This window comes from Sabethes cyaneus, chromosome 1 (genome assembly GCF_943734655.1).
Source record: "Sabethes cyaneus chromosome 1, idSabCyanKW18_F2, whole genome shotgun sequence".
In the NCBI taxonomy this organism is placed as follows: domain Eukaryota; kingdom Metazoa; phylum Arthropoda; class Insecta; order Diptera; family Culicidae; genus Sabethes; species Sabethes cyaneus.
Genome location: NC_071353.1, coordinates 148,981,264 through 149,008,479, shown reverse-complemented (window position 1 = coordinate 149,008,479; position 27,216 = coordinate 148,981,264). Strand labels below are relative to the sequence as shown.

Below are 27,216 nucleotides of genomic sequence, written 5' to 3'. Positions count from 1 at the left end.
GACCCTTTGTGGCATCCTTTTGCATCGGCTTATTGTAACTTCTCAGCGATTTGTTGTCATCTTGTATGCTCTTTGTGTGTGCTCGATTTGGTTACTCTTGATACAGCGACTTTGCGCATCATTTGTAGTCTTTTTTTTGTCGCTGTTTTGTTGTCGAGACGAGATACTTCAACGCCTTTTCTGCATCTGTTTATTTAGTCGTTTTGGCGTACTTTGATCGTGGTATTTTTGTTGTCTTTTGTTTTTTTGTGTTTTTCATTGTCTTTCCGCCTACTTGTCATCACCTTTACGTTATCTTTTGCTCAAATGTTTGCTATCTGTTTGCCGCCCTGTTTTTTCATGTTTTTACGCGATTTTTGTTATTTTCTTTCCTATTTTCCGTCTTCCATTTTCTTTTCTTCCCTTTTTCGAGTTTCTAACTTCTCTTCTCTTCTTCCCTTTTCCAATTTCTAACTTCTAACTGTCACATTTAATCTGTTTTTGAGTCCATTTTTTGCGCACTGGAGGTTTGACTGGAAAAACTTGGTTTTAGGTTTATCAAACCTTTAGAATAGTTTCTTGAAATTTAAAGCTCTATCGTCTGGTGGAATCTAAATTTTGACTAATCCCTTTAAAAGTGAAATAAAAAAAATTATTTTTCTTCAGTGTCAATATAACACATTGATGTGCTCTGCAAAGTTATAGAGCTTATTATTACAAGAAATTTTGCTAGAGACAGTAACCTTCTATCTCTACAGCTCAGATAGAAAAATCTTATTTATTGTATATGAATTTGCAAACTCAGTTTTTATATTTTTGCTCTTTTTGTAATTGTTGTATGACTTTTTCTTGTATTACAAAATTGTACAAATGATAAAAATACACAACTTTGCTGAATATAGTAAACCTCTATGTTTGCTTGTTTAGGAACTGTAGAACTTTGATTATAAAAAATACCTTAATTTTGACTACGAATTACTCGACTACCAGCAGACGGATACATTTTAAACATTTTACATTGGCTAGTTTTGCTGCATACAGACACCATTTTTCCATATGAAGAAACGAGAAAAAATTCCACTTGGGGTCAATTGCGGTACACCTCGCATGCTGATTGTTTCGTTTCTGTGATGGCGGTTTATGCTGATCTATTTTTCAAACAATTTAAATTATTAATGCATTGAATAATTATGACATTTTGCTCAGAATAAGTTTATTGAAGAATATTCGTTAGTTAAACAACGATTTGTAACTTTATAACAATATGGCGTTGAAAAACCTACACGTGTTGTACAAAATACAACAGCGTGAGTAACCGAAGGTTAATAAAAATTGATTAAAATTATTCAAGAAAACTCTATTGATGTGAATCAAATAGAATGGCATTACAGGAAATTATGCATAGTTCAAAAACCTATAAACTAGACCTTTACTAGGCAATGTATATGTTAAAGAATAAGATTTCCTCTTACAACTTACTTTTATTTGCACTTACTCAAATTAATAACAACTTACTTATCCTTACTCAGCAATTACATGAAAAAAGGATCTATCAAAATTTAAAAGTGTTCCTATTTTGTTCAAAATTTGTAAACTTATTCAATTTTCAAAAATTTTATGTAAACCAACGCATTACGCAACGTTAACCAATAGATGAATTATGTTCCGAAAACGTGTCGATTTCTATCTCAAATACCGTATAACCGTATAGTATACCGTATAGTATAGTATACCGTAAGACCGTATAACAAAGGTTCCTTTCACCACTAGGTGGATTAAATCGGGTTTTTTTTTTCTTTCTTTATTATCGAGATTTTCAGCCGTGGGCTGGTGGTATATATGTTGCATATAGCATGTATACATGAAGAATCGAATGATTACAAGCATGAATACATGCTACTACAGTGGTAACCCGATTTTGTCACTCCCCGATTTTGTCACTCCCCGATTTTGTCACCCCCGATTTTGTCACGTTTTTGACCCGATTTTGTCACGTTTTTTACCCGATTTTGTCACGCTTTTGATTTATCAAAAGCTTAGTTTGAAAATCATATTCCAACATGTCAAATGTGTTAAAACACTGTGAAAAGAACTGTGTTGATTTTCGTGGAGTTTCCACAAAAGTTGTTTCTTATCTCCACAACTATAATAGCTAGAAGGTCACTTTCTTTGGCAAAGTTCTTTATAATAATCTTCTCAAAAGTTTTGTAGAACATTGTTTTGCCTACCTCTTACTGCTAGAAAAATAAATTTTCTATCTTACTTTTAGGGGGGTTAATCAAAGAATCGTTCATACCATAAGAAAGAGCTTTTTACGCTGTGACATTTCTCTGAACATAGTCAACCAGTATAATCAACCATTTCGGCGCAATTAATAAACGCGTGTTTTCATACCTGTGGGACCTCACAGCACAGGTGACAAATGTCCACAGAGAGGTAGAAGGAAGTGCGAAAGGTCCTAAAAGTGATCAGAATGAAATATATGTAGTTCGTTCTAAGTTATCTGCAAAAAAATATAAAATTGAAAAAATACCCGATTTTGTCACAGTCCCGTTTTTGTCACCCCTAAATTCATCATGGGGGTGACAAAATCGGGTCATTACTGTATCACTACAAAGAGACTTACGTAGTCCTGCGTCACCTATATATGCGGTCGTGTCTTGTACACAACCCCTCTGATTTTTTCTTTTGTTTCTGTCCCATTTTACTGTTTTTGTCACATTTTCCTCCCTTCAACCTCTTCTTCCAGTTTGACCTCTTTTTTCACTCTCGCTATTCTTCGCTTCCTTTTTGGTTTCTATTGTTTTCCTCTTTTTCCCTCTTCCATTTTCCCTTTTTGTTACCCTCTGTTTCCTTTTTCACTGTTCTTTTGCTCCCCTTTCCCTGACTCTATATTTTCCTCTGTTCCGTTCCATCGTCGTTTTTCCTCGTTTTCAGACCAAGTCCAGACGTTTTTGTTTTTCATCTCGCTTTTTAACTCGAGTGCTCCGTTTCAGTTTTTCGTTCTTCCTCCTCTCATACTTTTCCTCCTTTCGCTGTCACGTTCTATTTTACATTTTCGTTTTATCCCTTTTGTCTTGCGTATTTTGTTTTTTCTTTCCATTCTTTTCTTTTTCTGTCTCGTTTCTTCTGTTCTGTTCTCAGTTCTCCATTTTCCTACTCCTGTATTTTCCTTTCCTTCTTCTCTATTCCTTTTTTTCTCCTTTTTGTCCCGTTTTTTCTTTAATCTCATTTTTCTTCTTTTTCTTCCGTTCCCAAGCAGCAATGAGAGTTTTATTGTACCCTTATAGTGATCTTCAAGACCAATTTTGGTCTTAAATGCCATCATAAGAGTGTAATAAAACCCAAATTGTTGCTTGGGTTTTTAATTTTTTCTGTCCAGTCTTCTCGTTTTTTGCCCCATTTTCCCTCTTTTTTCTCCCGAAGGAGCACAACAAGATGGAGAACGAGACTGGAGAGGTAAAAAAGAAAATGAGAGCAAAGAGGGAAAAACGAAGAAAACGAGAAAGAAAATGATAACCTGAACGGAAAATGAGAAAAAAACGGGTTAAAAAACGAGGAAAAGAAACGGAAAAATACGAGAGCAGAAAAATGGAAGCATTGATGAGCGGAACGAAACAACGAACTAGACAACGGAAAGGAGGAAAAGCAGGACATAATGAGAGGAAGAACGGAACAATTACAACGAAAAACAGAAGAGAAAAGAATAGTGAGAAGAAAAAACAATAAAGGAAACGATGAAAACGGAATATAAAAGGAGAAAGATGGTACAACGGAAAAATTCGCCAGATAAAGAATAACCAGAAAGAAAACAAGGGAAGAAAGGAAAATTAAAAAAAGGAAAAACGGATCAGAACAGGAAGTAAAAGATGATAAAAATTGGACAAACGTGATAGAAAAAGAGGAAAACGCAGGAGGGGAAAGGAATAAAAATTTGCATTAAAGAAAACGTGCTGGAATGGGAGGGAAAACGGGACATAAAAGAAAAAGCAGAAAACGAGAAAAAATAAGGGAATAAATGAAGCAATAAAGGAAGAGATTAGAAAAAAACGAGGAAAATGAGAGAAAAGCAGTAAAAACTACTGGGAAAACGAAAAAAAGAGCGGAAAAATGGAGGGAAAAAATAAAAACGGAAGAAAAATCGGATAATAAACGAAAGAGGAAAACAGAATGCGACAGAAAAGATGGAAAGGTAGGACATACTAAGAGAAAGAGCATAACACGACAAAAACCGGATATGCAAAAACACACGACAAAAATATAGGAGCTATGAAACGAAAATTGCGATAGAATGTAACAAAAAATGAGACAGGAAAAGAGGAGAAATGGGTTTGAAAACGAGGAAAAACAAAAGAAAAAATAGACTAATCTCAAGTTTTTAGTCTTGACCTTGAAATGTGGTCATACATATATATATTAATATTTTTTGAAACGATGGTTCTACAATTGATGAAGGGACGGTAGGGGAAAGAAATGAATTTTTTTTTTTGGTGAAGGTGGGGAAGAGCGGAAAGGAAGGGGGGGGGGTATGGGTAGCTATGCTTGACAAGTAGTCATTTTGACTCCTCCCTTTTGTCCAATGCTGGAAGGTGCATGAGTCGAACCGTGGGTTTCGAAGTTGTGGGTTCGAATCCGGTTATAATCTTAGATTACAGCTTGGTTCGACTCATGCACCCTCCAGCATTGGACAAAAGGTAGGACTCAAAATGACTACTTGTCAAGCATAGCTACCAATACCCCCCCCCCCCTTCCTTTCCGCTCTTCCCCACCTTCACAAAAAAAAAAAAATTCATTTCTTTCCCCTACCGTCCCTTCATCAATTGTAGAACCATCGTTTCAAAAAATATTAAAAGAAAAAAGATAAGGAACGGAACAGAATGGCGAAAAAGGGGACAGGAAAAAAAGAAATAGAGAACTGGCTTGCAAAAAAGAAAAATGAAAGAAAAAAACCTAGCAATATGGAAGCTGAAACGGGACAAAAAAGAAAAAAGTTTTAACTTGGCAAGAAAGAAATATCGGAAACCAGAAGTGAAAAGAAGAATAGTGAGAAAAAAGAAGACGGATGTAATAAGAGAAGAATGGGACAAAAACAAACGAGAAAATTGGACAGAAACAAGGAAAAAACGGAAGAGAAAAAGACGAAAAACGCGGCATATTATGTTACATTTATCGGTTGCATTTTGCCGTAGTTGTTGCTGTTTTGACATCTTTTCGTCATCGTCATCATCGCTTTCAGCCATTTTTCGTCGTCTTGTCTGTTATCAAAACATAATATCGCTTTTTTTAACGTCTTGGTTTTTGTTTGTTTTGATTTGTTGCTGGACACCAACTTTCTTCGTATACTTTTGTCGTCTTTCGTCATATTTTCGTTAGCTTTTTATCGTATTTCTGTTTATTATTTCGGTCATATTTTCATTGCCTTTTTGTTGTCTTTTATGGGGCTTAAATGTTCAACAGCTTTCAATCATTGCGTCAAACGAGTAAAGCACATTAATGCAAATAGGACAAGTATTGTAGTTACTTGGTAATTAAGAACGACCCTATTCGCCTGACAAATTGCAGTTCTACTTGCTGTGAAATAAAATTGTACAAGTTATAAAAAAAGAGGATAAATTCGGAACAAAAACTGAAGAAGTAAAAAAACAATCGATAAAACATTTCCAGAATCGCACACTTTTCACACTCAGCTGTTGCATATGCGTGTGCCCCTCGTGTGATTTCAACTCGAGTCTCAACTCAACTCACCGAATTTTCCCCGCATGTGAAGGAATGCATGCACACTTCCCGTAGCGCAGCGGTCGTAACCGAACCGTCGACAGTTGTAGGGCAATGTACAACCCCTGACCTATGCCAAGGGAGTTCAATTAACCCACTACTGCTCCCACCCCCTCACTGTTTGTCTCAGCACCCAAAACTCATTGCTCTTGACTTCACCCCGTAATGCGAAACCGTGCTCGAAACGACGTGCAAAATCACCCCAAAATTTTTCACATCTTTTTTGCTTTGATTACCGACCGGGCAGCAGTTCAGTTGGGCGGAACGTGGAACAGATCGGAACGAAATAACTAAAATTCTAACCTGTCAAAAGTAACTACTTGATTTCAATTTCCATTCACATCATTTTACCTATGGCTTATGGCTCATGGCCAGCCAGTAAAGGGGGAAACCTGGCTGGAACAAATCAACCCAATCCGAATCGCAGTAAGCAGGGTGCAGAGTGTGCAGTTTGCAAGGTGCGAAAAATTCGGAACGCTTGTTGATCCAAACGGGAAACCATTTACCGCTGGCGCGCGGTTTGAGGCGAAGCTGGAACGGGAAGCAGTTTCGTTTACTGCCTGCCTGACTGCCTGCAACAAAGGTTGAAAAGCAAATCAGTTAGGACAGTTTAGACAGATTTTGAATATGATAACAATCTGCCAATTTTGCACCTTTATTTTATTCATCGTTTTCCATTTGCATAATTTGTAAAATAACCTTCAAATAACCAAGCACGAATGTTCTTCCTCCATTGATTATTCTGCAACAATGCAACGTTCATTTTGAGTCTGAATTTTCCCTCCCATCGTAAATGACACCTTCCCAAAAATGACCACACATTTAAATGCAAATCACATACAGCCTGCATTTTGTGCCATTTGCGGTACAGCAGCGAACGCGAAAAACGGAGACAGCGGAAGGTAAAACGAGGCGGGACCAGCAGGAAAAGTGCTTGTTCGGCCCTGCCCTGCACTGCCGGCTAAACTAATATATAGCTTGGATTCCTTGGCACTGTTCCCAGCCAACGCTAGCCTAGCTAGCCAGCCAGCCAGCAGTAGCTAACCGGTTGGCAACGCCAGCTGAGATCATTATTCATCCGTCAGGTATGTTTAATCTCTTAAACTCTTGCTGCACGCGCATTCCGCCGTTCCTGAAGGGACACTACCTAACCTTTTCCGAACCGGTAATTAATCTTTTAACTTTAATTGTGACGAAACGTTTGGGAATTTTCTCGTACTTCAACAATTTGACAATTCGCTCGATGTTGAATATATCTCAACAATTAAAATATTTGTTGCTTTAAAATCGGTATATCTACCGCTGCAGTGCACCTGCGATAACTTTATGGCCGAATCATCACGGTTCTATTACAACATTAGCATGCCTTAGAAAACAGATGCTAAAGCTGTTTACCTACTCTATGTTTTGATTGATTGTAACGTTTCCGGTAAATTTACACTAAATTTATTCATAGTGTGGTACATTTATTTTGAAGAAACATCAGACCTAGGGAACCAGTTTTTTTCATCCGTTTCTATTTTGCACCGACCATCTGTTCTGCCAGAATTGATACCACGATGCTTGGATACTGCCTGCTGAAAATACCATCGCATATTTTATATTAATGTGCTTGCACATATTTCTACACCTTTTACTGTACTGATCATGCCTTAAGGTTCATCTTTTTTTTTGGATTGGGAAAGCGTCTCGTACTAGTCTTTGTACTATCGGTGGACGATTTTCTTCTACCTATTCTCCAAGCACAGACATCAGAATTAGATAATCAACGAGATATCGAATCGAGAATTTACTCCGAGGCAACTCCTTTTCCTACCTCGTATCGGTAAAAATTGTCTTGTATATGTCTTCCAAGTGCTCTTTAAGAGGAGAACCAAAAAACCATCAGCCCTTGTGATGGTCTTATTATAGTTTCAAGCGATTCTTGGAAGTCACTTTAAATAGATATCGATAGAAATTACAAGCTTTAAGAGGACCTTTGGAAATGTTCTTGAAAACCTTCTGTACTGCCGGTCTCTGTACTGCCACTACTCGCATAACAGTGCCATTTGCTCTAGAGTTTCCTATATAAATGGGATTGTTATGCCAGTAGCAGCTTTGTGATGGACTTACAGAATCGAAACGAATGCGAAAGATACAGTTGAACATCCTGGGGTTATTTGTGGAGAAAGATGAACGAAATGATGAACAGATTGAACGACCAGTGGAAGAACAGTGCGAATAGTATTGGGAACTTCTGCTGTAGTCACGTTTTCTCTTTTTCTTTTTTTTTCGTGTCCAGTTTTCGTCTTTTTCCAACTCTTTATCTCCGTTGCTTCTGGTTTTTCGTGTTCATCTGTTCCGTTTTTTTTGCTTGTTTTCAAGTCCGTTTTTTCTCTTTATCTGTTTCGTCTTTTATCACTTTATGTCCCGATTTTCGTTTTTTGCGCTTTTGAACTTCTTTTCTATCCTATTTTTCGCTGTCGTATGCTCCTTTCTTACTCTTATTATGTCCTGCTTTTCTTCTTTTTCTGTCGCGTTCTGTTTTTATTTTCCGTTTAATCCTTTTTTCTTCCATTTTTCCATTTTACTTCTCTCGTGTTTTTTTCCTTTTCTTTTCCTCTTTTTCCATCCCGTTCTTTTAATTTATTGTTCCATTGTTTCTCATTTTCTGTCCAGAAAGAGGATTTCTCTTGATTTCTGTTTTGTATTCCTACTTTCTTCTTGTTTTTTTCTTTTCCACTTTGTATCATTTTTATGTCGCTTTCCCCTCATTTTGTCTAAATTTTTACTAGGTTTGTGTCCACTGTCTCCTCTTTCTCTGTGCTTTTTCTCTTCTTTTACTGTCCCATTTTCTGCCCTTTTCCTGTGTCCCGATTTCTTCTGTTCCGTTCTTCGTCTTTTTTCTTTCGTTTTTCCTAGTGTACAAGCCCGTTTTTCCTCTTTACCTGTTTCGTCTTTTGTCACTTTCTGTCCCGATTTTCGTTTTTTTGCGCTTTTTAACTTCTTTTCTATCCTGTTTTTGGCGCTCGTATGCTCCGTTCTTACTCTTATTATGGCCTGTTTTTCTTGTTTTTCTCTCTTCTTGCCGTTTTATCCTTTTTTCTTCCATTTTAATTCTTTCGTATTTTTTTCCTTTTCCTCTTTTTCCATCCCGTTTTTGTTGTTCCATTGTTTCTCATTTTCTGTCCAGACTGCCCTCTTTTTATTCATTTTCTTGCTGGTTTTTCCTTCATTTCTTTTACCTTCCGTGTTCGTTTTTTTATTTCCAGTCTTGGTTTTCACCTCGTTTTTACCCTTTTTTCTCTCGTTTTTTTTCTTTTCCACTTTTTTGCTCTTTTTATGTCTCGTTTCGCTTTCCATTCTCTCGCGTTTTTTTTTCATGTCAGTTTTTATTCTTTTTCCCTTTCGTATTTTCTTCCTTTTTCTAACCCGTTTGTCTAGTTTTTGTCGGGTTTCGCTTCATGATCTTTTCCGTTTTTCCCGTTTCTCTTATTTTCCATTATTCTGTGTCTTGTTTTCCGTGTTTCCTGTTTCATTGTTCAGTTTTTCTTTCGTTTCGTGTCCTACATTTTCTTACTTTTAGTACTGTTTTACTTCACGTTTTTCACTTGTTTTTCCCTTCTTTCTCCATTCCCCGTTTTATCGTCGTTACCTTTATCAGTTTTCTTTATTCTCACTATTCTTCTTTTTCCTTTTGGTCTTGTTTTCTGGTCCGTATTTCCACTTTTTTCTTTTTTTTGTCACGTTTTCCTTCCCATTCTGTCACATTTGTTCTTTCGTTTTCCTTTTTGCCTGTTCCTATTCTCTTATTTTCCTGTTCCGTTTTACTGAGCTCTGATCCCCCGTTCAGTTCTTCGTTTTCCCTTTTTTTCCTCTTTCCTGGCTCATTTTTTTGGCACTTTTGGCACTGGCCTTCTTCTTTCTTTTCTATCCTGTTTTGCGCCGTCGCGTGTTTCGTTCTTTTTCTTCTTATTATGTTCTGCTCATGCTTCTTTTCCTCGAATTTTTCTTAACCTCATTTTCATTTTGTGTTCTCATTTTGTTTCTCATTTTCTGGCCAGCTTATCCTTATGTTCTTTTCCTTATGGTATTTTCTTCGAACCGTATTTTCCGTTTTCCCTTCGATTCTCTCAAGTTGTTCTTTTATGCCAGTTTTTATTCTTTTAAATAGTAAAATAGTTTTTCATGAAATTGTTAGTATATGTACGGAAGGATTACGGAAAAACGTGCGAGAGAAAAATAATTAAAATGTCATGAAAAAGAGAAAAACAAAAACGGAACATAAAAAGAAAAGCAAAAAAGAAGAAAACGAAAGAGAAACAGAGGGAAAACGGAGCAAAAAAAAACGAAGAGACTGGACAGAAAAATTGCCAAATGGTAAGAAGAAAAGTCATAAAGAAAATGTGAAAGAAAATGAAGATAAATCAAGCAGAAAAGAAGAAAAAATGGGATGAAAACGAGAAAAAAGGGATAAGAAAAGTGGAAAAGAAAAGGAGAAGATACAGAAGCAGCAAAATGGAAAAACGAGAACAAAGAAAGAGAGAAAAAATGAAAACCAAAGACTAAAGCGTTAAAACGGAACAGTAAAACAGAACGTGACATAGGAAAGGAAAATGGGAAAAGTATGTCGTAATAAGAGAGAGAACAGAACAGACGAAAGCGTAAAACGGGATAGCACTTGAGCTGAAAAAAACGAGTGTAAGACGAAAATCAGGATCGAAAATAAAGAAAAGGGACAAAAAACGTCTGACTTTGGCCTGAGCAAACGAGCAAAAACGACGATGGAACGAAACAAAACGGAAAATATAGACTCAGAGCAAAAAGGCGAAAAACGGAACAGAAAAAGAAGGGAAAAGGAACAGCGGACTGGCATGCAGAAAGAAAACATGAAAGAAAAAACGAGACTGAATGAGAGAGACTGACTGCATGAATAAAGAAAAAAAAGTGGAAAAGAACAAAACGAGGGAAAACGAAACTAGAAAGATAATACGGAACAGAAAACAAGAGAAACCAAAAGCGAAAAGAATAGTAGTGAGAAAAAACTCGAGGAAACAAGGAAGTGGGATATAAAAAGAGAAAGATTGGACAAAAATGGGGAAATTGGACTGAAGGAGAAAAGGAACAAAGAAAGCGACGAAGATCTCGCGGCTTTGTTTCATTTTCCGGTGGTATTTTGCTGCTGTTGTACTGTTTTGACGTCTTCGCCGTTTCCTCATCGTAATTGTCACTTTTTAGGAATTTTTCGTCATCTTATTTGTTGTTAAAAGATAAAAATATTTTCTTTGTACTGCCCTTTCGTCGTCTTTCTGTCACATATTTGTCGTTTTTTTGGCATATTTTGTAACGTTTTATCGTATTTTCGTTCGCTTTTTTAGAATAGAAGAAACGTAACAGAGTAGGAGCGAAAACGGGATATAAAAAAGTAAAGAAAAGTGGGGAAAAACGAGAGGATACAGAGGGAAAGAGCAATACGGAACAGAAAACAAGGGAACCCAAAAGGGAAAGGAAAAATAGTGGATATAATAGGAGAAATGGGACAAAAAATGGGGCAACAGGACAGAAAAGAAAAAAAGGAAAACCGGAAGAGAAAAGGGTGAAAAACTCAATATATACAAGAAGAAAATCGAAGAAGATAGGAAAAAAAGGATGCCAAAAACAAAATAAATGTGACAGAAAAGAATGAAAAACGGAACAGACGAAGACGTAAAACGAGAAGGAAAGGAGATAAAAAGAGTTAGAAAAAGACAAAAATTGGAAACGAAAAAAAGGGCAAAAGGAAGAGAAAAGAGGGAAAACGGGAAATAAAAAACAAAAAAATGAGTGAAAAACATACGGCAAAGTAGGACTGAAACCAAGAAAAAATTGGTCAAAAAACGAAGACAAACGGAACAATGAAACGGGAAACACGGAAAGAAGAAAAAGGAGGAATAATGGATGGAAAGTGGGAGCAAAAACCAAGAAAACGGTACACAAGAGGAGTTAAAACGGAATAAAAAGTGGACAAACTGGACTGTAAAAGAGAAGAAAACGGAACAAAAGAGATGTAAAACGTGTGGGAAAATAAGGCGACAAATATCAATTCTAATTCCAAGTCAAATTTTTGTCTAATTTCTTGTTGATGCCCAGTATGAAGTAAAACTTCAAGCCTAAGTTGGTTAAAATTCTAGTCAAATCCGATTTCAAGTTCAATTTCAATTCTTATTTCTAGTCCAGTTCCAAGTCTAATTTCTAGTTCACTTTCAACTTTAGTTTTAGTTAAATCCAATTGCATTCAAAAGGTGTGAAAAGTGTGCGTTTCTGAAACTGTTTTTTATTTCTTCATTTGTTTTTAGCCTTGAATTTTTCCAGTTCACTTTTGTCTTGCACATTTTTTTCGCAAAATGTAGAACTGCAATTTGTCAGAAAGAGTTTTTCACGGCGCTGTCACGTCCGTTGGTTGTCTATTTCCAACGGAGATTTTGTTACTATTTTTGCAGTCGAAAAAAAAACAGGTCGCTGCTAGACTGACCTGTTCTAGTAGCGTGGTGGCGAGCGGCGTTTACAGTTTTTATGTCGTTATGACTAAGATAAGCAGCTGACGCAAATGGACTGTCTCTATCTCTCTCTCTAGCTCGTGCTCTTTTAGTCTCTCAGCGGTTCCATGTGGTTAGAGCATCGTCCATTCACTACGCCACATTTGACTGCATCAAAATAGATCAAAGTAACCACCGGTAGATAGTGGTGAAAAATTCACCACAACTGCGTTTGCAGTTGTGGTGAATTCTCCATTAAAGTTTATCCATTGATGGCGTTATGAATGGAAAATGTTTCTAAAAAACTAATAAATGTAGGTCGAATCAGATTTAGAAATTCATTTTTCCCTCTTCCAATGATAAATTGTATTCCTGATTCTGATTTTTCTTCTTTGAAAAAAACTAACATGCTTTCCTACGCCACACGATGGATGCTAAAAATAGTCAACCTACCGGCAGGTAAGTTTTCGACACGGTTTTGAGTAGGATTTATGGTTTTTTATTTTTGCCACCATTCGAAGTTTGTTTTTTTTTTTCTTCTCATTTTCTGCAGCTCTTTTCAGAGTTGATAAACGACGACGGCGTCGTCGGCGTCGTCGTCGTCGACAACTTACATAGCTAATAAACTAACCGAATTTCGTCGCTCTTTGCAGGAAGTGCCGCCGCTCGGAAGCGCCGCAAACTGCAGCAGGCCCAGCTGAAGGCCGGCGAACCGGCGGCCGAGCAGGTGCCGCAAACCAAGAACACCGTGGCCGTGCTGAACGAACTGAAGCGCAACCTGGTGTACAATCTGGAATCGCAAACCGGCCCCGTTCATGCACCGCTCTTCAGCATGTCCGTCGTGGTGAGTACCGCCGGTTTTCGCCGTAAAAACTCATTAGTTAATTAGAATAGAAACAAAACCCTACATGCAGGACAAGACAAGACAGACGGACACCATCATGCCACCATTTAAACGGCATAAAAATGATTGATTGACCGATTAAAAACCTCCCTCCAAGTATGTACTAGAGTAGTTTTGATGGCCCTCGTCATCAAAACGGCACGTTTTCCAATATTAGCTAATAAAAACAAGAGTTCTCATTTATTTTTGGCTGTGCTGAATCGTGCTTCTATCGCTAATTGAAATGAAACACACAGAGACAGACAGAGGAAACGAGAGAGAGACGGAGTGTTTATGGACTTCAAAATGGACGAATGAATTCATAAACGAGATTGTTTCTTCCGTACACCCGTAAACGAAATCGTTTTCAGATGTCGTAAAAACAACAATAGTTGTTGAAGTGGAAGCGCAGGTGGTTTTATGCTTCGCTCCGACCCAATAATGCCACACCACGTAACAACGAACTGTGTCGTTCGTGTGGTTTATGATTTTGAAATTTTTTCACTAATTAAGAAGACGGTTCAGTTTTATGTTCTGTGGCTACCGTCGTACTTAAAGTTTCATAACATTTTATCAAGTTTTTTCTTCTCATTTGCGTGCACGAGTAAATAGTAGAAGAAACTCGTATCAATTGTGGCGGAATAAAAATACTTGATTGATGTACGATTCATGACATTTACTGCGAGTATTAAATTTATGGCATGCGAATACGACGTTTATGACAGACTAGACATACTTTCTGTCATTTTATATCAGTCTTACGTTTTCCATCCCAAATTTAGTTGGTTTACCTTCTCACGAGAGATCTAGAAGAATTTATTATCGTACAAGTTTAAGTAGAAAAGTCTCAAAGATGGCAAAGACAAGTTTGATGTTAAACTTTAATTTAAATTTTATATTCATAAAATTCAGTATGGATTTTTTCAATTTTCTTGGACATCTGAATTTTTTCAGATGATTCTATTTTAGTTAGTCATACAAATTTTCCTTAAAATCAGTGTCTGTTTAGAACTTAATGAAGTCTGAAATGTTGAACTAATAGCATAGAACACACAAATGACATTATAAATTAAAGAAAACGCAATATAAGTGGTGAAATCATCAAAAAATACAAAAAATGACAGTAAAAAACTAAAGATAGTTGATGCAAGAAATCACACAATAATGAAAGAGACAAACAAAAAATAAACCAAACCATTTCTATCCAGGTTTTCATCTTTTAGTCCGATTTTGTCTTCTTTTCCCCCCGTTTTTCCTCTTTTTATTTCGTCTCTACTCCACTTTTCTGTCCCGTTTCCCCTCATTTTTGTATCGTTTAACGTTTTCTTTTATTTACTTATGTGACTGATGTTAGGCTCTTCCCGTTATCGATATTTAAAATAATTACATACATAGTTATTTCCTACTTATTGCAAATGATTTACATAAAATATTCTAAGATTATCTCTAATTTGCTTCTTTGTCAATTCAACGCTTATAATAGCACGTTGATTGTTAAACGTGGCCATCATTCTATACATTGGTTAATTTCTGGCGTAATTTTGAACTCTATTTGTCAAACGAAAAGGTCTAACATTTCTTAATGACGATCGTCCATCTGACCGTGAATGATGCTTTGCTTGATTTAATAAATATGGCGAATTATACCTGCCGGCGAGTATGTCCTTTAAGAACAGAGCATCTGTTGTACGCCTTCTGTTCTTCAAGCTTTCCGTTCCAACTAATAAACACAACGATTTAAGTTAGGCATCTCTCCGGTCCATCCTAAATTTCGCAGGGCATAGCGAATAAATTTCTTTTGGATTTGCTCAATTCGTTTTTTGTGCACTTCGTAGAATGGTTGCCATATTACACTTGCGTACTCGAAACCACTTCGTACCAAGGCATTGTACAATGATATGATAGTATGCGGATCCTTTAATTCTCCACTGAGCCGTTTGTTCATGCCAAATAAGGAATTTGCTTTTGCGACAACCTTTTCAGTATGCCGGATGAAGTTAAGCTCACTGTCCATTTCTACCCCAAGATCCTATTTTCCTCTTTTCCAGTCCCGTTTTGCACTTTTGCAGTGTCGTTTTTCTAAAGTCTCCTTTTCTATCATGAGTTACAATGTTTTTGTCCCATTTTCCGCTTTTTCATCCTTTTTCCCTTGTTTTCTGTTCCGGTTTCACAGTATTTGTCGCGTCACGTTTGTATTGTGTTGTTTTTTTCCATCTTTTTCTGTCCCGCTCTTCGTTTCTTGGCATCTTTCTGAAATCTTTTTGTCCCGTTTTTCTCCGCTTTTTTTCTATCTCCTTTTCAATCGTTTCCTGACCCTTTTTTGTCTCCGTTTCTGTCTCGTTTTTCCTCTCGAATTTTTGACCTTTTTTGTCTTTTTCTGTCCCGTTTTTTCTCATCTGTTCCGTTTCCTACTCTTCTGTCTCGTTTTTTGTCTTTTCGTTTGTCTTCTTTTTCTGTTCTGTTTTTCCGTTTTTTCTCCTTTCGTAGTCTCGTTTCATCTGACTCCTTTTTGTTCATGAGTTTCAGTTTTTTGTCCGATTTTCCATTGCTTTCTGTCCCGTTTTTCCTGTATTTGGCGCGTGTGCCTTCTTTCACTGGTTGATATTTTTTTTCATTTGTTACATTTTTCTTGTTTTTTTCAACTTCTGTCTCCGTTTCCTAGCATTTTTCTGACTCTTCTTGACTCGTTTTTTCTTCTTTTGCTGATCGTTTTGATCGTTTTGCCCCATTCTGCATCTTTCTTTTTCCCATCGTCTTTTGTTTGTTTCGTGAAATCTCCATTTTTCCGCTTTTTTTCTATCTCCTTTTCCAGTCTCTTTAACAATCTCGTGTCTTTCCGTGTTCTATTTTGGTCCTCTTTTCCTTCCTTTTCGTTTTCCGTCTCTGTCATATCGTCTTTTCTGTGTCTCGTGAAACCTCTTTTTTCTCCGACTTTGTTTTCAATCCCTGGCCTGGTTTCCTGACCTTTTTCTGTTTCTGTTTCGTTTTTTCTCTGTCTGTATTCAGTTTTTCCTGTTTTCGAATTTTCGGTCCTTTTTTCTGTTTCACTTATTTCTCATCTGTCCCGCTATTTTATCTCGTTTTTTGTTTTCCCTCTTTTTTATCCCGTCTTGCCTTCTTTTCTATTCCATTTTCCTGTCCCGTTTGTGCTTCGTTTTACATTTTATTCCCCCGTTTTTCTTGTTGTCTCCTTTTTTGTCCCTCCGTTTTCCTCCGTTTACCACTTTTTCTGTCCTGATTTTGCCATTGTTTTTCGCTTCTTCACAGTCCCGTTTCTATTTGTTACATTTTTTGCTTTCTTCTGTCCCGTGCCTCCTGTGCCGTGTTACCTGCCGGCTTTTTGACCCGATTTTCTCTTTTCGTGTTCCGTTTTCCTCCTCTTTTCGATCTTTTTTCGACAGCTTTCCTTCCTTTTCCCTCCCTTCTCCATCTCTCTATCCATCTTCCTTTTTCTTTTTCTGTTCCATTTTCCGGTCCTGCTTCTGTTCTTTTTTCGCTTTACGTCCTATTCTCCCGTTTTTCCTATTTTTCTGCTCAATTTTTCCACTTTTTCAGTACCGCTTTTTTAATTTTTTACAGTTTTTCCTGACCCTTCCGTTTCTCTTTTTCCTTACCGATTTTTCGCCGATTTTGCTCCGTTTTCTGTTCTGTTTTTTTTTTTCAGTTTTTGTCGCGTATTCTCTACTTCACAATCCCATTTTTGTTTTTATTTGTTACATTTTTCTTTTCTCATATTTTTCTATCCTGTCTCTTGTTTTCTGCCATTTTTCGGAAAAAACGGGAGACTCCCGTTTTTTCTTTTCTCTCCATTCTTCATCTTTCTCTGTTCCATCGTCTTTTGTTGTCTCGTAAAACCTCCTTTTTACCGCTTTTTTATCAATTCCTGGCCTGGTTTCCTGGACCGTTTCTTTTTCTGTTTCTGTCTCGTTTTTCCTCTTTCTATGTTCAGTTTTTCCTATTTTCGAATTTTTGACCTTTTTTTGTTTGTCTGTCCCGCTTTTTTTAATGAAATTTTTTTCTGGAGACAGATAATTATATGGCCTACAAGTCTTCCATACATCGCAAAATGGTCAAATTGAAAAGAAAAAAGTTTTCCCAACAAAAACTTTTTCATATACACACTGAAAAAAAGATATAACCAGCTATAAGTTTTTGTTAGAAAAACTATTTTCTCCTAAATATGACCATTTTGCAATGTATGGAAGAATTGTAGGCCACATAATTTTCTATCTTTAGAAAAAATTTCATGAATTTCTGAGTTGGTGTTTTTTGGGTAATCGAGTTTTAATTTTTGAAATGCTTTTTTTCCGGTGTAGGAGATAATTTTTATTTTCAATATTTTTTTATGAAAATTCAAAATGTTTTCTAAAAGTTACTCATACATCATTTATTTGTAGGTGCTATGACTTTGGAAATACTGAAATATCTTTTTTCCCGGTAAGGATTTTTAAGTTTTTGTTGGGAAAACATTTTTCTCTTCAATTTCGCCATCTTGCAATGTATGGAAGATGTGTATGCAAATAAACAAAACGATACAAACATTTAACCAAAACACAAAGTTGGGCAGAAGAAAAATACCAAAATGATAAATACGTTACAAAAATGTCACAAAACTAAGTGTGTACTCGTTTTTACTAAAAGTCTAAACGTTTCAAATCATAAGTGCGTCATTTTGAATCACGCCTGATACAGAAACGGCATTAAGTTACAAGCATAGTACTAAATAACAATACAAGAATGACAGGAAAATCACTCAAAATTGATCCAAAAATAAACAAAACTGATACAAATATGATAATGCTGGCATATAATCCAGTCGTCGTATATTTGAATCCCGGCTGGGAGAGGCTGTTAGCAGAAATAATACTAAAATGATACGTTACACCAAAAAAAAAAGATCCAAAACTTTCACAGAAATGACACAAAAAAGATGTAAATGTCATACGAAAACGATACAGAAATTATAAAAAAATGATTCAATAATGATACAAAAATGGCAGATGGCTGAAAAACTAATGCACTCCTTTTTTACACGGGGGATATGTGACGCGCAGAAAAAAAAAAGTAACGGAGGGTAAAGTATACATCAAAATAAGCAAAAACGAGATAAAAATTAAAAATAAACCATTATGGTCCAAAACGTACAAAAATAACATTAAAAGTGACACAGAAATGATACCAAAACGATACCAAAAATGATACAAATGCTAAAAAAAATATACAAAAATGATACGAAAATTGTAAAAAAGATACAATCAGCCCGTATGGCTGGTACCGAATGGCCGAAACAGAAATGGCCGAATCACGAATGGCCGAAATTCAAATGGCCGAATTTCAACAAGTCACAGAAGGCCGAATCACGAAAGGCCGAATCGCGAAAGACCGAATCACGAATGGCCGAATCACGAAAGGCCGAATTTTCCCGGAATGCCCAAATCAACAACATTTTTGTTGCTCTTGTTGTGAGACCTTACACATTGCCTTTTGTTCCACTCGCAGCTCTGTGATGATCCGCGTCATTGATAGGTGAAGGAGAAAAGCTTTTCGTAAAATTCTATACCTTAGTTTCAGAAAAACAAGACATACTCTGCGTCTTATTTTTTATTTTGTTAGATAGAGTATAGATGATACTTTGTTCCCCTAAGTGGGAATTATTTACGTTTCTTATAGGGTGCGAGGCCTATTGATCGTGTCAGTAGCAAATGTTTCCTAGATGACTATGGGCGAGACTGCCGCAGGCCGCGAGTGTGCGCCGGTGACGCGCCGTCGGAAGCGCCGGCCACTGCGTGGGGGACAGCTCCCCCGCAGAAACCACTACTATTTAGGTGCATGAAATTTCCTAGGTTTACTGACTAGTAGGGATTATCCCTTAGTTAAGTCCGAACGAGCAGCAGCGACTTGGGCAGGCTGAAGGCCGTGATTATTTTCGGCCGAATATGACGTTCGGCCATTCGTGTTTCAGCCTTTTGTGATTCGGCCATTCGTGATTCGGCCATTCGTAGGTAATCCCATTATACGAAAAACATACAAAAATGTCTCAAAATTGTACAAAATTGACACAAAATAATAAATACAAGAAATAATAAAAAAATAACACAATAAATTTAAAAATAAATGCATAGAAAGAAACACCAAAAACAGTAGCTATAATGAAAGAAATATAATACAGTTGTTCAAGCCATGGCAGGTGTGCACAACCTGTAGCTCGAATAAAATGGTTATGTGCAATGTAACAGTCCCCAGCTGTCATCGCTTCTTAGCATCAGTGCAGGCATCACTACTGCTAGAAATCTATAAAAGTTCGAATTCGAGATTGAGGAAACAGGAAATTAGAATGTGGTAGAATAAACTAGAAAATTCTCGAAGCAGAAATATGCAGTTTCTAGACGCTAGCAGTTGGGTATAAAAGTAGAAGGCTGAAGAGAGAGCAGCCATAAGCAGCCAGTAAAGTAGTTTAAATACAAAAAGTTAAGAAGATTAAATACAAAAAGAAAAGATTTTATAAGTGTTAATAAATCTGTGAAATTAAGGACTATTAAATTGAAGTTGAGTGTTAAGTTTTTTTTTTCAAAACAATACGCAGTCCTCTTCTGCCCCGTGGTCTTACAGTCCGCCACGAAGGAAGTCTTGTTTCAGGTGAAATTAGTCGTCATCGATTTTGCCAATTTCGAAAGCAGTTTTTTTTGTTTGAAACAAAAATTCGGATTGGCAAGAAGAATACAGTGAATAAATTTTTATAAACAGAATCCCGTTTTTGGGGCTAAAAACTGCTTCCGAAATTGGGCTTTCCGACGAAAAGTTAATGACTGCTAATTTCCCGTTAAGTGGTAAGCGGCCAGTTTGGCAGCCTGGATTTCCGGCCCCAACAAGAGTAATGATACAAATATACGCTTAATTGGCTAGAAAGTTTATTTTTTGGCATTTTGTAGTGTGCGTCTTTTTGAATCACTCCTGATCACAAAAAAATGATTTTAAAAATGGGATTACCTACGAAAGGTCGAAACACAAGTGGCCGAAATAACAAATAGATCTGATGACCGAATCGCAAATGACCGGGACACGAATGGCCGAATGTCATATTCAACAGAAAATATGCACGGCCATCAACCTGCACAACTGCATATGCTGTCCTCGCTCGCTGCCGCTCGTTGGGACTCAACTAAGAGATAATCCGTACTAATCAGAAAACCTACGAAACCACCTGCCTTAGCAGAACATCTGTTCATAGCAATGAGCCTATTATGTCAAAAAGAGTTGTACGTATTCAATGATTGGCCACGCTTCCCAACTTTTGTATGAGCCAAAAGGGAATTGGTCGATAAACAACATCATTTACACGTACCAGGGATTTAGAGAATCTCCTTCCAAGGGCTAGGTCGCCTGTGTCAATCGTTGAATAAACCGTCTTAATGCAGAATGACTCCAGCAGGTGGGGAGAAGAGCCCGCTCATTATCCACAATGTGTTGTTAATCGGGTCAAGATTAACCCTAGAAAGTTGAGTGTTTCACTCTCCCTAGGCACACCGCTTCAAACAAGTGCTCTGACGGTCCCTCCCGCTTCCCGATTCTAGTTGATTTATGAAATCTGGTATATACGGGCAAAAATAGAACAATCTCACCAACAGTCCTTCGAATGGAATAGAGTTTCCATAAGTGCTTCTAATAATTAATTTAATTTTTTTCTTCTGGTATCCATGTGCAGTATTAACACTCGTATTGGCCAAAGTTTTCACTATATAGCAGGAGGTGCTTCATAAGCTAAAACGAAAAAAATAATTAAAATAACTTATATTATGCTTATCTATTAGCAAGGCCAGCTACACGGCCCGTATGCCGTATGCCCAAAACGCCGGTTTGAGATCAGGCAGCCGGGAACCACCCAGTATCGCACCTCCTAGTTTGGCTACTCAATAGAGCATTACCGGGTATGGCCACGTGGAGGCGCTAGGTGGGGGCTTCCAGATAGCTAGAGCTATATTGGACACTTCTCATTTGCCTTCCCCATTTCATACCCAGAAAACCTACATGCACCCAAATAGAAATGGCTTCTGCTGGTGGGGGGCGTCTCGCCCTGAATCATCTAGGAAACATTTGCTACTGACATAAGTCTTGTATCTTATAAGAGTTCTTTAGAAGAACGTCCTAGATTAACGGAGAGAAATATATTAAAAAGTCTATTTAAAATGTGTTAGTGCTCACAAAATGGGGTTAGTACCGAATGGCCGAAACACAAATGGTCGAATAATAAATAGCCTAAATACAAATGGTCAAATATCGATAACTGTCACAGAAAGCCGAAATTATATCTGGCCGAATTACGAAATGCCGAATTTGCAATTTGACTGAATCACATAAGGCCGAATCCCTATTTGGCCGCATGGCGAAAGGCCGAAACCCTCGAGAAGCTCAACATGAAAAGATGGATTTTCTCGGAATTCCTGAATAATTATTCAATAAAAAACATAAATTGTAAAGCAGTAAACTCAAAACAAAAAAAACATGCTTATTTGTCACTGTTAGTAGCAAATGTTTCCTAGATGGTTTAGGGTGAAACGGCCGCAGGCGGGAGTTCGCCAGTGACACGCCGTCGGAAGCGCCGGCGTAATTAGTAATTAGTAGTAATTATTCCTTAGTTTAGTTGGAACGAGCGGCAGCGAATAAGGACAGCATATACCCAATAGTTGTGCAGGTTGAAGCCTATGATTATTTTCGGCTGAATATGACATTCGGCCATTAGATCTATTATGCCGTTTGTTATTTCCAGATCGATTTTAAATATTTCTGTGCCAATCGATCGGAAAATTTCCTGCGCATCAACCTCAATAAAGAAACCTATTGATTTCAAATTACGTACTATTCAAAGTAGTAGTACTATTGAAAAATTGAAAATAATGCAGCATTGTCCAGCTGAAAATCCTCGCTTCGTGATGGGTTGCAAAGGACGCCATCATAGTTTTAACGTATTTTTCAGAAAAAAGTGACAAAATCTCCCCGTCCCAACAGGTCGAAGTTTCTTAGCGACGATTCAACCTAGACCAATTTGATATCTGTGCTTGGGAAGTACATCAGAATGCAAAACACAAAAATGAAAAATGCTAAAAACAAAATAAAAAAAGACGCTTAAATGGCTCACAAATATATAAAAATAGTACAAAAGTAACAAAAAAAGAGTAGGAAGAGATACAAAAACGATATCAAAATAATACAAAAACCACTAAAAAAATACAAGAAATAATATAAAAATAACACTAATTAATAAAACTGCAAACTAGAAAAGAATCAAATTACAAAAATAATTCGAAAATATTACAAAAATGTCCCAAATCCAACACAAATTCAGGCAAAATCATGAGAAAAAGCAACACATGAGATAAAAACAACACAAAATGACCCATATGACAGAGCTCATACACAAATAATACAAAATTACATGACAATTTGCAGCTATTCTTGAAAAAGAAACAAAAAATAATTAAAAATTACGACCCAGACAGTCGACAGGATAAAAAGCATACCTACAAAATTTTAATGGGACAAAACTAATTGGGCACAAATGACGAACAGATATAAGAAGCATACTAAAGTGATTCACATACGAGATAATAATTACGTCAAAATAGTCCAAATGATTTAAAAACTGTAACCAAACGATACCAAAATAGCCGCACCATTTTGGGGACCGTTCAATAATGACGTCCATGGTTTATGGGGGGAGGGGGGAGGGGGTTTAGACAAATGTGACATCCATCGAAAAAAAAAATTTTTTGTTTTGAGGAAAGGCTACCAAAATATGTCTTTTAGTCATTCAACAGTCATCAATTTATTTTGATTTTCGAACGTATCTTACTTCAGACGTTCGTTACACGACATTGTCGAAACAAATAAATGAGCTGATTGATTTTCCTTCGCTTCACACATGAAGCGACTTGTTTTATTTGTTGAGCAGAACTATTCGAGCAAGCTTCAATTGCAACTGGTGATTGTTTCATCTGACGGTGATTGAAAGTTAGGCACGACATGTTAATGGTAACTAGATTAATTATACCATGTGTTATATTGTACGATATTTGGAAATCAATTTTAATTCATTTGCATTCAAAGTTTTTACTCTTCTACTAAATATTTGACAGAAAAGTACAATTTAAACTTTAAAAGCTACCATCATGATGCACAGTGGGACCATTCTGGAAAAAGGTGATCAAAAGTCTTTTCTCGCTTTTCCTGACGTTTCTGAGCTTAGGTGTCTTCGGAGAACTTCCTTAAAAAAGTATTCTGCATCTGTTGACATTTTCTTACAATTAGATATTAAGGAGATAACACATTTGAATAAATTAATTTTTTTTAGGAACTAGATAGCATGTTCATGTGTTCCGCAAAGTTGTAGATTTTTGAATTTCATTAGATTTTGCCGAAGATACTAAGTATCTGCATCATATGGTTTGCGAGATATAATTGACTTTCTGTCATGACCCCCTTAAAATCAATTTATTAAACTTTTTGTACACAAAACCTCATCTAACAGGTTTGACATGTTCTACAAACTTTTTGATACTATCAAAATACGTAACTTCCTAGAAGGTGTAAATATTGTATGTTGCTTTATTTGCCTGCTTTACTTGTGAGCGATATGCTTATTGAATTTTATGAGTGCTTGTGTTTAATTGGGTACTGCAAGGTTAAATTTTAAAGTAAATAAAACTTTATGGTCAAATTAGCGAAAATCGAAAATTGTCCCCTATGCTCAGACATTATAATTTGATCTATTGAAATCAGCATTAATGAAAGAAAAAATCCTTGAACACTTCAAAACTTTTGCATAAATCTTCTCAGTCCAGCCATTGCAGGTTTGCTATATAAAAGTTGAATAAAGTTCTATTCACATAAAAATGTTGTTGAGAGTGCTGGTAGTCGTCACTATTCGCACACAGTTCTCTAATGTTTCGATAGTATTTAATTAACTTGTTTTCTGAGGTTATTCAGTATCTCGTGGATAAGGACAATTAATTGCTGTATAGAATCGACTCCACCTAAAGCTATTTGTTCGTTATTTCTTCTGCATAATAAAATTCTGGGTTAGAGTTTTTACTGCTACGAAGGCGTAAGCGTAACCGTTGCAAGAAAATAAACATTCGAAATGCCGAGCTTTAATGAGGCAGGCGTAAAATTTGATTTGCTTAAAGAACTATGACTCAATTGGGTAAAATGGCGGCACGTCATCATAGTATATAGTTACCATCAAATATCTGCATCTGTACAAAGACTCACTAGGCAAAGTTCCAATGACAACTACTATAACATTGCATTGATGTAGGATCTTCGATGCTACGAGGAAGTCGTTGATTTTGGTGCGCAAGCCTCTTACATTTTGATAATACACACTGACGAACAAAGTCAATCAACAAATTAGCTAACGTGCTATCCTATTGCTTATTTTTTCAGGTCGACGGCCAGAAGTTTATCGGCCATGGACGCAGTAAAAAACTCGCCCGCATAGAAGCCGCTGCTGCGGCCTTACGCAGTTTCATTCAGTTCAAAGACGGTGCCACACTCACCCCGATTAAGCCACTTCACAATGTGGACTTTACCAGCGACGATCCGATGATCGAGAACAGTATCTTTCCACTTTCGGATCCTCCGGTGCTGCCGGAAGCGGTCCCCGCTAGTCCGGGTAAAACAGAAAAAGCCAACAGTAAAGGATCTGCATCCGAAAAGGGTCACATCTCGCGACGTGCCGAGTCCAAGGAGCGACAGAACGGCCCCAACCACAACAACAACAACAATTATAATACCAACAACAACAACAACAATGTGCACTCAACAAACAACAGTAATTCCCCTTGTCAACCCAAACCAAGTTCAATTTTCAGCTCACATAACAATAACACTACTACTAGTGGTTATTATCAAGCGAAAGCTAGCCATAACAATACTAGTAACAATAATAACAGCAGCAATGGCAACACTTTTTCCGGTTATCCCCCCTCCCGCCCCGTCGTTGGAACGTTCCAAAACAATAATAATAATCCCCTACACTATCATCCCTATCACCACCACAACAATCAGTTCAGTTCCTCCAACAATTACCCGACACATCACAATAGCTCTCACAGCACACACCACCACTATCACTTGCAACAAAAACAACCACACGCACACCACAACCATAGCCAAGTGGTGCAGCAACAGCAAATGGTAGCGTCGTCGCCGGGTCAACAGCAGCACCACCACCAACACCACCGCAGCAAGATCGACAGTGTTCCCAGCACCACCACAGACAGTGACGGCGGCAGTGTGAACCGTTTCACCGCGGCCATCGAAGCGGTCGCGTTCAATTCTCCCTCAACCACCATCACGCCCACCACGCCCACCACCACCACCAAATTCACCACCAATAACAATAGTAATAATAATTCTTTTCCTACTAATATTTCTACTCCTCCTACAACTACAACTACTACTACTACTACTTCTACTGTCTTACTCAATCTCCATTACGATCGTTGTAAGCGAACCAAATGTGATATTAATATTGAATCGTTTAATGCTCTACCACCACCACCAACACGAACAAAAAAATTGCCACTACTACCACTACCATCACACCACCACCGCCAACAACACCACCTACAACATTCACCAGTATTAGCGACTACTACCAATACCACCACAAGCGTCACTGCTGCTGCTGCCAACCAAGCGCAAATCAGCAGCAGTGCCCTTAGCAACAGCAACAGCATCGTCAACAACTACAACAGCAACGGCAAGAACAACGCCTACAGCAGCAACAATAGCAACCTAACGACAATGGCGACGGCAGCGACGATACCTGCGGCCGTGACCGGACCGCCCCAAAATGGGCACCGGCAAGTGGTTGAAAAAATTCAGCAAAGTTTAGATCTATTTAAAAATTCCAATGAAAAGAATGTAGCATGGAAGAAGCGATTAGAAAGCAAGTATATTTTGTTATTTTTCTCAAGCCCTCTGTTTACCCCCTCAAGACCCTAGCGCCCACACCCACGCCCACACCCACCGTTTTTGTTTATGTTTACCCCATTATCGAACCTTCTTCTAGCGATCACCCATCCACCCACCCCGTCACCGCTCTTCTTTGTCATCCGTATCCGTGTAATCCGCATTCTACTGCAACTGTAAAAGACACACTCAAACACAAACCCGCAGGCACATATTTTGAACACACGCACACCCACACACAGAGTAAAAACAAATATCCGGTCATGTTCATTGCGTTTTTCTTTCTATTTGCGCCCATGATTTGTGGTCTGTCTGTCCGGTGTATTGTTGTCTCTGTATTGTTTTCGTACATTTGCAGTAGCAATGGATCGTATATAGTAGCTGTAGCTTTGTGCTCCCTTCTTTCCTTTTGTTTTTCTCTCTCTCTCTATCATCCCACCTTTTTGGTGATGGTTTTCCTGTATTCTGTTCAATGTTTGTGTAGACTAGTCTATTATATGTGTAAAAACTTTTGTAGAAATTTAAAAAAAAAGTCCCAGTTGATTAAGGCTAAAACTGCATTGTCAGTATTCGCGATTGAGCTACCGCTCAAAATTTATACATTTAACTTTAGTGAGGATGAGATGACTCTTGGAAAAATAACGAATTTTTGCTATTCTTGGGTACTTCTATTTTGGCGGATTCATGGGCATATTCTTTGCAAATTTCCAAAAAGGTTTAGTTATAACTAATGTCACCGTGTTCCGCAAGGTAGCAATATGGGTCCTCTTCTGTTTTTGCTATGTTTTAATAATACATAGCAAGTTGCTCATTAGTTTCACTTTAAGAATTGCGCGAATAAAACTTTACACTAATTTCAGTAATCTTGACATCTGAATTGTCAGTCTGATAATAATAGTGGTCAAACCTGAGCGATTTCCTAAATTGCCGCTCCTTGGTGGTTGCTTAAACATCTACCTAAGATGTCGTTGCAGTCTTCAAAAGAGGGAACCAATTATTCGCTGGCTGGTAATGCTCCTCAGACCGGTGTAAAACTCCGATATTAAAACTCTACTCTTCCTGCTACAATACAATGATGAAATACTGGATCCTACGTACTATTCTTCTGCTCTG

The 27,216-nt window shown here is 37.4% G+C and overlaps 1 protein-coding gene across 1 annotated transcript in view; it reads left to right on the top strand.

Annotated features, from left to right (window-relative positions):
• The window catches only part of LOC128746430 (hybrid signal transduction protein dokA-like), a 127,113-nt gene extending 100,830 nt beyond the window's left edge, over window positions 1–26,283 (top strand). The window contains exons 3-6 of the mRNA XM_053843478.1: window positions 12,902–13,092; window positions 24,571–24,958; window positions 25,772–26,080; window positions 26,204–26,283. Of these exons, the coding sequence (XP_053699453.1) occupies window positions 12,902–13,092; window positions 24,571–24,958; window positions 25,772–26,080; window positions 26,204–26,283 (968 nt within the window). The remainder of the gene's footprint in view (window positions 1–12,901; window positions 13,093–24,570; window positions 24,959–25,771; window positions 26,081–26,203) is intronic.
• The last annotated feature ends 933 nt before the right edge of the window (window positions 26,284–27,216 follow it).